The sequence below is a fragment of the Neolamprologus multifasciatus genome, chromosome 13, assembly GCF_963576455.1.
Source record: "Neolamprologus multifasciatus chromosome 13, fNeoMul1.2, whole genome shotgun sequence".
NCBI lineage: Eukaryota > Metazoa > Chordata > Actinopteri > Cichliformes > Cichlidae > Neolamprologus > Neolamprologus multifasciatus.
Genome location: NC_140451.1, coordinates 16956030 through 16968624, shown reverse-complemented (window position 1 = coordinate 16968624; position 12595 = coordinate 16956030). Strand labels below are relative to the sequence as shown.

The window sequence follows — 12595 nt, the reverse complement described above, 5'->3', positions numbered from 1 at the left end:
TGAGAAACACCATGGAAGAAAAGAACAGCACATTTAAGAATAAGAAAAAGAAACTTGCCATTTCGCAAATCTTGTATATAAAAATGTCTGATACTGCAGACGGTACAAAACAAACAAACCAACCAAAAAAAACTTCTACCAGATTTCTTGAACAGCTTTGCCAAGACATAATCGTCTGATTTCTTCTGGTCCTCTGCTGCATTGTCTTCGCTCTCGGATTTCTTATATGTTCTTTTCTTTACCAAATGAGAGATGCGGTGGCCTTCGAATCGAGCATCCCGGGAGCGTTTGTGTTTCTTATGTTTGCGTTTGTCCAAGTCACAGTGTTTTCTCTTCTCCCTGTGTTTCTGTGGGCTGGTCCGGGCAGAGGTTTTGTCTCTGTGCTGGTGAAAACTGGCTGAGTTTGAGGTATTTGTGTCTGGTTTGGCTGCATCACAGTCGCTGTTTTTATTTTGTCCCGCAGGCGCTATATCTACAGCATCCTGGTTGGTGCTTGGACTGTCTATTGGGACATTTTGTTTACCCTGAGAGTTTTTACTGCATGGAGAGGTACTTCCGGCCCTTAATGCAGGAGTGTGCGTGCTGTCTGGACCTGTATTAATGCAGGTTGCTGAGGAGTGTTTAGGTGCATGGCTGCTGTGATTTACTTTGTGTGATGGCTTTGGCTTTTCGGGTTTTTTGGGCGCTTTGATGTCAGAACCTGTGCCTGTTATGAGGGAGAAATAAACCAAATTAAATAAAATTAAATCCCTCAAGCTTATTTTAACAACCCAATAACTGGACAATGAAATGTTTCAACAGACCTGCAAAAATAGCACTTGTCTCTGTTCCCTGACCTCCATCTGGATCAGCTAGAGTAAACAGCTCATAGATGTCATTTGACTTGAAGAACCGTCGCTGTTTGGGATCCTTCAGTACTCGATTGGTTAGGAACTGTTTGAAGATTTGCCTGAATTACAGCAGATAAAATACAGAATTACATACTTGAATGCAAGCTGCCATTTCAGCTCAGCATGCAGTCCTGATCCCCTGTCACCACAGAGTAGTTTGGCTGATGGATGAGCACATTAGTTAACCTCACCACTGTAGGTATCAAAACACTATGCCTGCAGTTTTTCCAACTTGCTTTCTGAAAGCACTTTACAGACAAAAAAACAAACAGAGCAACAGTTTAGAAGTCCTCAATTGGCCATTTAATAATGCAGGAATGCTTTTCAATTACCTAGAACTGGGACAGTGCAAGTACTAATATAGCAGTGATGTAAGCAATTAGTCACGTCATTGCCAATACTCATGAATGTGTGAAATCAACAGAAAGAAAACTAAAACAAAAAGGCTCGGTGAGAGGAAACACAATGGCCAACAGAGGATTTTGTTTTTGCAACTGAATATTATCCTTATAAAGTGCTTAGAAAAGTAAACTGCTGTCTGACCTGTGGTAGATTTTCTCTTCAATGGTCCCAGCAGTCAGCAGTCTATAGATTGTTACTTGCTGCTTTTGACCGATCCTCCAAGCCCGTTCGCGAGCCTGCGAGCAGCGTAACACATTCAGAGCAAATGATTAAACCGAACATTCAGTGAGAAACGAGGAAAAGCGATGTTACAGAGCAGCAGGTGAACCAGGCAACAAGAAATTGGAAACGCATGAAAAGCTGGCATCCAACAAGAAAAAAAAAAAGTAGGCAATTTAATGTGACAAATCACAACTCTAACGAACATTAAGACTCAAATGAGAAATAATTCACTGAGTCAATGTTTTTAATTATTTTACGTGTGGCTGTCTAACCTGTGTGTCAGTACTGGGGTTCCAGTCTGGGTCATAAATGATGACTCTATTGGCTCCAGTCAGATTGACTCCCAGACCTCCGACTTTAGTGGTCAACAAGAAGATAAAAATGGATTTGTCCTGAAAAAGAAAAGAAAAGAGAGAAGCAGAGAAAATACTGGTGATTAATGAACCCAATCTGCAATTTCATACTCTCTTTGATAATCACTTTCGGCTATAATCCTGTAAAAAAAAAAAAAATTTCATTAGTAAATTGTTAAAATTTAATGCAAGTAAGATAACAATCTCCTGCTCTCAAATTATTCTCAAATTAAACCCTATTTAAAGACGATAAAACAGCTTTATCTAAATGCAGTGTATGTTGATCAGATTTAGTATTAGATACAACACATTTTTAAAAAGTTTTAGTTTTAAAGAGTGCTTTAATGCTAAGTGATATTTCAACATCTTCCACACACAGAAAATTGAGCACATCCACTTTGAACAACAGATTTTCATCAATTAGCGTCCCCACCTCGGGGTGAGAAGGATTCCACTGAAGCATTTGGTCCCTCAGGGCAGGATTTTCATTGGAAACACATACAGCCATTAGAGATGACTAATCCTTACCTCATTGTAGCGAGCGATGAGAGGCTGTCGGGAAGATATTGTAGTCGTGCCGTCCATTTTCAGGTACGAGTAGTTATTCTCCCTTACAAACACCTCCAAGATGTCCAGCATCTGGAAGGAGTGGGAGGATAAAGACAGCAGAAAGAGGAGATAAAGACGGGGAAAGAAGGGCTGAGGTTTGGATTATCTCTAAAAGGATTAGAGCAGATTAATATTACATGGACAGAGATACCGACAGGGAGGGTCTCAGGTTCCCTCTGAGGTATAATCTCATTGGTATTGACTGCAACAGCTGGGGCCTCCATCACATATACACACTCTCTCACTTCCTCACTTTTTCCTTCTGTCTCGCACGTTCACAGACACACTAAATTTAACAGGCTTATAGGTAGCTGGCAACACGTACATGACATGACACCACAATTTAAGATGTAAAGGAGGAAAGAATTATCTTGGCTTTACAAAAATCTTTTGTATTTATACAAACCATTGTTAATGCATCTTTAATACTGGTGCTTATTTCAGGAAAGTGTTCCTCACCTGTCTGGACTGAGTGAAGAGCAGGACTCTGTGGCCCTGTCTGAACCAGAGACGTAGCAGCGACTCCACAACAATCAGCTTGCCCGAGCGCTTCCAAAAGCCAAAGTGTTCCTCTTCAGTTAGCTGGTCCTCAGGGATTCCTCTCAGTATCCGGGGTCCGCCTGAGAAAAGGTCCGGGTGGTTACAGATCTTACGCAGAGCTATCAAACCTGAGAACACCTGCATGAGACAAAAAGAAAAAGGAGATTCCTTCATGAACGCTGTCAGCAGAACTGATGTCAACTTTGATAAAGTTACAGATTTTTACTCTGTTGCACCTTAAAAAAATCTACAGGAATGAGTTACATAATTTATTTAAAGACAATTTAGCCAGTTTTCCTGATGAGGGCCCAGTGGTCACTGCATTAGTAATGGTGGTTAATGGACTGAGAGTGACCACTGAATACGTCTGTAAGAGCACGCATGTGTGCGTATATGCATAATCTGTGGTCACCTCTAGCTCTCCAACCACGTCCATTTGGTCAGTGGTGATAAATGGTAGTTTCTCTCTCAAGGGTCTCACTAATGTGAGAAACACAACTGTACAACCTTCTCAAATTGAACCTCTTAAACAATACCAAAGTCAAGCTATTAGGGGTTTAACATAATTTACATGGCAAAAATTATTTCAATTCCACAGATTCCACTTAAAGGTGGGGATCTTTAATTGTACGAGAGTTGATAAAAATCCACACAATGTCTCTGTGAGAGGGAGGTAAACGGAAATGCCTCTGTTAGGTGGTTAAATAATGAATGTCTTGTTCCAGGAAGTCTTCTACTTTGGCTTTTCTTATCCTCGTAAAGTGTGTGTCAACCAAATACAAAAGCAGAACACAAACTATGAAGGCTCACCTGCATGTCCCCATTTAGTATTTGGTAGACCTCTTTGGAATCTAAGAAGCTCTGATACACTTGACGCTGCTCTGCTGTCAATCTGCAAAACAGAACCTACACACAGACACAAACACACACAATAGAGGGCAGTGTAAGAGTTTATAATGAGCAGTGAACATCCACTTTAAAGCCCCTTGATGAAGTGAAGTGTTTGAGAAGAGAAATTAGAAGGAAGCAACGGCTTTTTTTGAAGCCACCGGTGTCCTGAGGGACTGACTTAATGAGCAGAAGTGGACTGAGAAGTCCACCAGCGTCAGCCGCAAGGACAGACCAGAGACCAGCCGCCTTAATGAATACCTGCTTCTTTTACTTTACTGGGACTTTATTAGCTGGTTTCACCTGACAGGGGCGATGCACATTCATCAAATACTCCTTAGATGTGGCACATAATAGTCACATCCAATCAGATAAACATCTCCCCTGTTAAGAGATGCAGGCGTTAGACGCTGTTCAATACTTAGAGCAGGGTCAAGTGTCTTAGAGTATGATGAATACCTGTTCATTTTTGTCAGGTAAGGAGAGGTTAGCCTTGACGTCTGCCTTCATTCTTCTGAGCAGGTAAGGATTTATGGTGTCCCTCAGCACACATGCGCATTTAAATGCTGTCTGGACCTTAAAAAAATAAATAAAAATCACACCTTTAAGGATAAACAAACTGCTTTAAAACAAAAGGAACCTTCAGGTCAGCATGCAAAGCAAACACATACACACTCCTGTCAGCGCTCATGTTTCCTAAGGCATGGCTGTTGTTTGGCCACTCATCTGCTATCTCTCATCACCTCATGTTGCTGTCCCTCTAAGCGGTACAAGCCATTCAACATTGATCTGAGTGCTGCTGGTCTCGAGGGACACAGCCTTCTTTCATCAGTGCTGCTGGCCAGTTCCAGTGGAAACAGAGGGGGGGATTCAGACACACTTGGTCCACACTAGAAGCCCCACTGCAAATGGCCTGCTAAACTGTATGTAGGGTCAGTGCTAAAAGCCAGTTAGTCTCTTAAACATTAACTCACTGGGGATCCACGGGGGGGATCAAAGACACCCTTGGCAAAGCTGGAGGGGACAATAACATGGTGGTATCTTGAGCTCAATGGGGTAAAGTGGAGAGGAAAGAAAAAACAAAAACGAGGAAGGCAGCAGATGATCCAGTGATCTCGGCGCAAGCTGTTGAGTGGATTCACATGGGGCTGCAAATGCATGCCTCAGTAATAGAGCCTATATGCACATGCTCATAAAGCCCCACCTCAATCACATATGGGTTTTTTTTAAAACATACATCTAGTTGAACATACATGAACTTTATGTATCATCTCAGGGCCTGTTTTGCTGCTCTGAGAATTTCGAGAAGAAGATAAGGCAGCAGAGCGTTGCCCTCTCTGACCATTTAATAACATTAATAATTAGTAAAGGTTTTTATTATCGACAGCGGAAGAAGCATCAATAGCCATCTTAAATAATTAAATCTATTCAGTCAGTGAGTTATTAACGATTGGACACTAATGACAAAGGGCTACAATTTAGCTCCCCGCCTTTCTACTTTAGCCTCTCCCTCTCTCACACACTGGGGATGCACAGAAGTTTTCTTGCATGGGCCTACATTATCCTGCACTGCACCTAATGGCTTCCATCAAGCTTTCCAAAACTGCATACATGAATAGAAGGTATTTTCAAATTAGCATAGCCCATTTATGCTCCACCCTTATGATACAGTTACAGAAATAGTAGAGTTGTTGGATTAACTGGCTTCTGTCTGGAATGATATTACCATTACAATAACATTACTCCACTTCAAAAGAGGAAAAGGACACAGAACCAGAACTGAAATAAATTATTATTTCACAATTTTGTGTGTGTACCTGTACAGGAGATGCATTACTATATCCACCCATAGTAATTGGCACGGAGAACTGCTCCATAAAAACAGGCAATGTCCCCAGTTTGCCAGGGAACACAAAGTCAAACAGAGACCACAGCTCCTTCAAATTGTTCTGCATTGGTGAGCCTGACAGGATGAACCTGTGAGGAGTGCGAAACTAGAGAAGAGAAAATTTTAGAAAAATTATTATATTAATTACAACCGCATGAACTTTGCTTATGTTCATGCATGTGTCCATGTGTATATAATACCTGTTTGCAAGCAACAGTAACTCCAGCATTTGGATTCCTGATCTTATGACCCTCGTCCAATATAATGTAGTGCCAGTCGTAGAGCTGTAGGGTTTCCTGCATATTCCTCACAGCTGAATATGAAGTGATAAGGATACCATGACATGCTGCTATTTCTGGAATGAGCTTTTCCTGCAACATGGGGGAAAAAAGCAAAGACACAAACCTTAATATTTAAACCTTAATATAAACCAGTGCAGTTATTAACCATGTCTAGTATCATATACTAGAGGGAAAGAGTGGGAGGTAAGGTCAGGAGCTAATACTGTAAACAGACCTCTAGTGCCCCCCAGAGGGAAAAAAAGATTGTATAAAACTCATGAACAGCTACCTTGTTGCTAGTGAAGGACCCAGTTTCATGTAGGACTGCCACTCGGAAAAGAGGCCACCAGGTATGAAACTCCTTCACCCACTGGTGCATGACTGTAGCTGGGCACACAATGATTGTTGGACCCAGACCAGCATACCTACAGCGAAACAAACACCACAGACACGTGTTTAATCGAAAACCAGAGATTAAGATGGGTAAACAATGGAACTGTGTTCATTAAACTTTGGATAACCTGAGCAGGCTTCAGTAGCAAATCACAGCCATCATTTTTACAGTGTAAAATAAAAGGTCTTTTCCCTATTAAGTAAAATAATGTATATGTGCTTAGATTGCAATGACAATATATGATGCATTCAAGGATGAGGAACAGCGCACAGCGGAATGACGCAACTACAGCCTTGTACTTATAATAAATCAAAGAAAGTGTGTGGCGATATCCGCAGCTCCTCTGTGAAAATCTACAAGAACTTTGCCAAACACACACACAGGCACGCACAAAAGATACACTAATGGGCTGGTATGAACCTCTGCCTAGTGGAAGCTATTGATACCGGACCATAATTGAGTTTGCAAGCAATCAATTTGTGGGCGTCTATAGTAGACAGAGTATTGACCATCAGGGAAGCTCCACCCAATAAATGTACGAGTGCTGTTCGAGGAAGTAAAACCAGATTATCAGCAGCGCTCCGTCACGTTTTTGGCGGTTGATTTGTTGTCACCCACCTGCTCTACCCCCACCTCATGAGCCTGAAATTCATTTTAAGTGTTCACGCAGACACTCACTCTAACGCATTCTCACTTTCAACCCCCCCTCCTCATACACAGAGTGTCAGTGTTTTCTCTGATGTCTGCAGTAAAAAAAAATAATAAAAAAAGTGAAGAGTCTGATAATTGAAACATGTTTAATAATTCAGATGAACACTCTCAAGTAGAAATCCCCCTAATCAAATATTCATACCATACAGACACACAGTCTCTGGACACAGTTTGTGTGTACGCATGTGTGTGTGCGCACACCTGTAGTTGGACCCTCTGGTTCTCAGTTTGCTGTAGCTCAGTCCAGCCAGAAAGCTGATGACCTGGATGGTTTTACCCAATCCCATCTCATCCCCCAAGATGCCCCCTGCCTGCTGACAGTGGAGTTCCCACATCCACCGCACACCCGTCTGCTGGTACCTGAAAAGGTCATTGACATGAATGCAAACACTTGAAACACATGGTTGTAACAGCAACCATGGACAATCCACATAAACACACATAAAGGGTTGCCAGTAATCTCATAGATCAGCAATGCTCGTCAGTGACCAGTCCACGTTGCTCAAGTGTCATTAAACTACATAATCCTAGGAGCTGAAGGGGCAATGAATCACGGTGAGTATTACACTATTATTAAAACCATGCATAGTAGGTGTGACAAACATTGCAAAGGCAATATGGAGTAAAAATCACAATGAGAGTTGGGCTGGCAATCTTATCAATCACATAAAACTCAAACTGATGTTTTTCTCATAACCGTTTCATAGTACCCCACAGATTTTTTTTAACAGTAACTACCAGTGAACTTCAGAAGCAGTGAACAAATAAATTTGCAAGGCTCGCTGATGAAATAATCATTATTTTTTTCAGAGCAGTGACTGTGATGCAGAACAAAGTACACATATAATCTTTATGCGAAAAATGTTTTATTAGTCCTTGTTATCACTTTCTCACTTGATAAAAGTGGCTCTATCTACATGCATGGATATTTAACATAACTCATTCCCATAATCAATGTTTCGGACTGAACTTACTTGTAAAGCTTTTTCCAGAGAAAACCAGGAACTTTGAAGCCTTCGTCAAATTCTGCATCGCTGTCATCGGTTAGCTCCTCACCCCTTTCTCTCTTCTCCTCCCTTTCTCGAAGACGCTGACGCTTCCATCTCCTGTTGAGAAAATTAATATACACTGATGAAGTGTTTGCACACCAATGTGATAAAATGAATTTCTTTATTTTAGTTAGAAGCTCACAACCGCAAGGGGTAAGCTCAGTGAGCCTGGGTGCTGAGAACAAACACCTGCTTCGTCTTTTAAAAAGACTAATACACTAACTGAACAACAGTGAAGAATTCAACCTGTTTAAACTTTCAGTGATGAAATTGTTGTTACAGATGCAAAATGAAAACAACTAAGTGATCCAAACTAAATCAGACATTTCAAGTGAATATAGTGCAAACCTAAACAGGATAAGTGGAGACTGGATAGAAAGGTGTTCTATTTGCACCTCTCGCACTCCATGCTTTATTTGAGCATTTGTCTACACAGGTGTAAGGATAGCGAATGTTTTGAGTTGAAGGTATTTCCCTTGAGCAGTGGAACATCTACAGCAAAAAGGGAAATGTTAAAGGAAAACAGTTTTAATAGTGCAGGAGAGAGGGCAGTTAGAGGCACAGTCGTCGCACAGCAAATGAAGATTGATACAGACAATTAGTAGTGCGAGTTCCCCAGAAAGGTGTGAGGTACAGAGGATAAGAATCCATCTTCATTTGGGCCTGGTCCTGTCACCCTGCCACGAAACTGGTCCTTAAGCTAGGCCTGGGAGACCACACTCTCTAATTAAGTCAAGACTAAGCATTGGTTCAGTTAATTACACTTTTCTGCCCCCACTCCACATCCCACCCAACTACAAATACTGCCCGCTCTAATAATATCATTCCACGTATAAGCTAGTCTCACCGTCCATGCCGTATGCTGTGGAATTGACATTCAGTCACTATAGTGTAGAAAAAGGACACATGCCAACACAATTTATTTGGCAGCTATAAATATGAAATCTCATTAGGGCTGCTCTTCCATTAATTTGAGCATTAGAGTGAGTGAGTGTATAAAACCATGTGCAGGAGGATAATTAGGCCAGTGTGAGAGCAGAGAGAGAAGAAGAGCAGGGAGTGAATTTGCTTAGTCAAGAAACAGCTGCCAATCTCATCTGGGATTAACTCTCTTTCTGCACTATGGAGCCAGCAGAAAAAGAGACAACTGCTTCCTCCTTAAGTAAAAGGAATAACAATAGCACACAGCACTGCCATTACAAATGTGATGCAAAGTAAAAGGAACAATCTGGTGGGTTTTTGAGCATGGCATATGCAGGCATATGTTGCTGCTTTCGTTTTGTAAAAAGTCTGCACACCTTTGCACCCAACCACAGATCTAAACATGAGTTTAAAGCAATGTTAGTAGTGCATGACCGTACCTTATTCGCTGCCTATAATACTCCACATCTCCATCATCTTTGTATTTTTTCGGTTTTCCCTTGTCATCATCCTCTTCATCTGTACTTTCAGGGTGGTATTCTTCCTCACTGTCACTTTTCTTTACTTTTTTCCTCCCTTTCCCTTCGGTTTTTCTCTTGTATGGTTTCAACGCATACTCTTCATCATCATCATCTCCAAAGCCCTCCTCCATGGCTTCTTTCTCCTCTTGGTCAGGATCTATTCCTTCATCACTGGGGAGGTACTCTGACCCCTCGCTGTCTGTCTCCTCTCCTTCAGTGTGACGTTTTCTCCGTTGCTTTTGGAGCTGTGGCTCAGCCTTGGGCCGGGCCTTAGGATGGGCCTTTAAAGCAGTTATCTGGAGCTTTTGCATGCGCTTACGCAGTTTTTTATCCTTGGTAGATGAAACCGTTCTTTTGGTTTTCTCTCTTGAATCTCCACCGGTTCCAACCCCAGAGCTTCTCTTCTTCTTAAGGAGAGGGACTCTCTTCCTCTCAGTAGCCAACTTGGCCTGGTCTGCCAGGTACTGGTCAAAAGCAGAGTTCTCCGCAAGCATCAGTTTTCGAGGCTCCTTCTTTACCTCCTTCTGTTGGATTCGGGTTCCAAAAGGAGTCATGTGACCTTTCCGGATAAGCTCTTCCCATTCAGTCTCCTGAGATGGCATGAGCATGCTGCCCAACGTGGATGGTCCCGCTTCTGGTACAACACACACAAATACAGATTCAGAGATTTTCTTAACTGCCAGAGTCAACATGAATGACTACAGGAAAACTCTAAAGGATTCAGAGGGGTCTATTTATGTTTTAGAGAAGGAAATACTTTGGCTAGTGTGCAGGAAGTATGTACATGAAAATATTTCTTGCTAGCTTGAATTTTAGGTGTGAAATACATATTATGTGTATTGTTATGTGTATTGCACAATATTATGTGTGAAAACAGGCTTGTGTAGCAACAAACAATACAAGAGGAGAGTTGTCACACCTATTTAAGCCTGTGTCAGAAGTGAAATCTGCTGAAGGCAGAAAGCAAATGGACACCCTGCTATTCTAAACAGCCATGAATGCACAGTAAATTTCCTTCATCAACCTAATATGGACCATAATCAGTGAATGCTACAAATTAGGCATCTTGGTCGCCACATAAATTGCTTCCATCCACTGATCAGTGGTTAATGTTTCCAGTCAGTACACAAAAAACAACACGTTACCTTCCTCTCCATCATCTTCTGCCAAAAACTCAAATTCCACCCTTTGAGTGTCCTCTCCTCCCAGAATGGCTTGAAGTCGCTTCTGTTTGGCTCTGACTTTCTTCAGCTGTTTCTCCTGTATGACAAGTTTTTTCATCACCACAATCACACCATTATTATTATTATGTTATTACACCATCATCATATAAACCAATTACTTTATTTTAAAACGTTACACATGTAGTATTTTACCTTATTTTCTTTCTGTCTTTTGACAGACTCAATCTTCCTACTGATGTCTTTACTGGAGGCTGCGTAAGGAGAAAGCTGCTCAATAATCTTGTTGATATGTTTTAAAGATGCTGTAACAGACCTGCAACACACATGATTAAAAGCAGAAGATTTATTAGTCCCTTGACGTTTTGCTACTTGTTAATAACAATTTTTTTTAGTTTATAGCATCTCAACACAGTAATATGATTACTTCAACACAACACACACAAACCATTTGCGTTTTTGTTTTGTTTTTTTAAATTCCTGTACCTGACATCATCCAACACAGACTGATACTCCTTCTCGGCTTCAGCTTTAACAGCAGCCTGACTGGCCTCCTGGATCGCCTCGTCCACTTGCTGCAAAACACCTTGTTCAAGTATGTGCTGGTCATACACAGCCACACCAAGACCTTGGAGCTCATCAGCTCCCGAACTGGCAGAAGCTGCTTGGATGCGCTGTCGGTCAATCTGCAGCAAGGCTCCAGACCTTTTCCCAACTAAATGCACCAAAGATAACACATGAAATGATTTTATAAGGATATAATGACATTCTCCATCTCCTCTCTCAACATGCTGCACAGCTCACCGCTGTTGCCCTCCCCAGGTCCAGTGTTGGCAGGATAGGCTGCAGCAGCCTCCGGGGCCTGACTGTTTTCAGGGAAAGTACAGACTGCTGAGCCGCCTGTAGCTCCATCCTCCTCCGTTCCTCCCGGGGTGAGGGCAGCACTAGCCGGGCTAGAAAGAGAGGAGGGCACCTGGTCCTCTGTACCGTCTACAGGCATAGTGAAGCAGCTGCCAGAAGTGTCAAACAGATGTCAAACAAGTAATTTAAGCCATTGTCTCGTCTAAGCTGTTAAAGAACTGCTTTAAATAGAGAAATAAAACTAAACAGTTATTGCTTGTCGTCTTTTTATTGCGTCCAAAAGGGCTTTGTTAACTCTGAACGGTATTATGTAACGATCGGAATGTAAACCTAGCTTATATCCATGGCTACTAACGATTAACGGAAGGGTCTTTTAAACTAATTATGTGAATGTGGAGGCTCGTAATGGGAAGAAATGAATGTAAATAATACCAATTTAAATTAAAGAATGTACCACAATAGCGGTTAGACGCTGAGTTATAGGATAGGCATAAAAATGAAAGAAACATTAAAGTCTCTCACAACCTATTGTTTACGTGGCTAGGCTAACCTGCTAAGCTAACAGTGAGCCGAACATCATCAGCTGTTCAGCTTCAACAAACAGAAGACGTTCAAAGGACCAAACATGTTCAGATATGTTCCTAATACAGCACCCACTGGTTCTCGCTGTTTGAGTAAAATCTGGTCCATTAAGCCCAGCGTCAAAGGGACAGTGACAATGAGATACTCACAAAACGTGCAGTTATACAACATCACTGGCTCGCTTTATGTCATATTGCTCACCAGCCGCTTCCTGGTTTCCGGTGTTAGTGAAGGCATCCGTTCAATGATTAACTTGCTGAACAGCGCCCTCTGCTGGTTGACAGCAGCAGAGAACATTGCAC

General features: G+C 41.8%; 1 protein-coding gene across 5 annotated transcripts in view; it reads right to left on the bottom strand.

Annotated features, from left to right (window-relative positions):
* ercc6 (excision repair cross-complementation group 6) overlaps nt 1–12595 on the bottom strand; it is a 14056-nt gene extending 1461 nt beyond the window's left edge. The window contains exons 1-19 of one of the 5 annotated variants that reach the window (XM_085182020.1): nt 12495–12595; nt 11655–11860; nt 11337–11565; nt 11046–11166; nt 10815–10929; nt 9589–10303; nt 8153–8284; nt 7380–7538; nt 6363–6498; nt 5993–6163; nt 5722–5898; nt 4364–4480; nt 3827–3922; nt 2936–3154; nt 2396–2506; nt 1787–1906; nt 1434–1528; nt 804–949; nt 140–706 (exon numbers count right to left, since the gene is read on the bottom strand). In XM_085182020.1, the coding sequence (XP_085038146.1) occupies nt 140–706; nt 804–949; nt 1434–1528; nt 1787–1906; nt 2396–2506; nt 2936–3154; nt 3827–3922; nt 4364–4480; nt 5722–5898; nt 5993–6163; nt 6363–6498; nt 7380–7538; nt 8153–8284; nt 9589–10303; nt 10815–10929; nt 11046–11166; nt 11337–11565; nt 11655–11850 (3622 nt within the window). In that variant the 5' untranslated portion in view covers nt 11851–11860; nt 12495–12595. Of the gene's footprint in view, nt 1–123; nt 707–803; nt 950–1433; nt 1529–1786; nt 1907–2395; nt 2507–2935; nt 3155–3826; nt 3923–4363; nt 4481–5721; nt 5899–5992; nt 6164–6362; nt 6499–7379; nt 7539–8152; nt 8285–9588; nt 10304–10814; nt 10930–11045; nt 11167–11336; nt 11566–11654; nt 11861–12261 lie in introns of all 5 variants that reach the window. The other 4 variants (XM_085182017.1, XM_085182021.1, XM_085182019.1 and 1 more) reach the window with 4 other exon arrangements.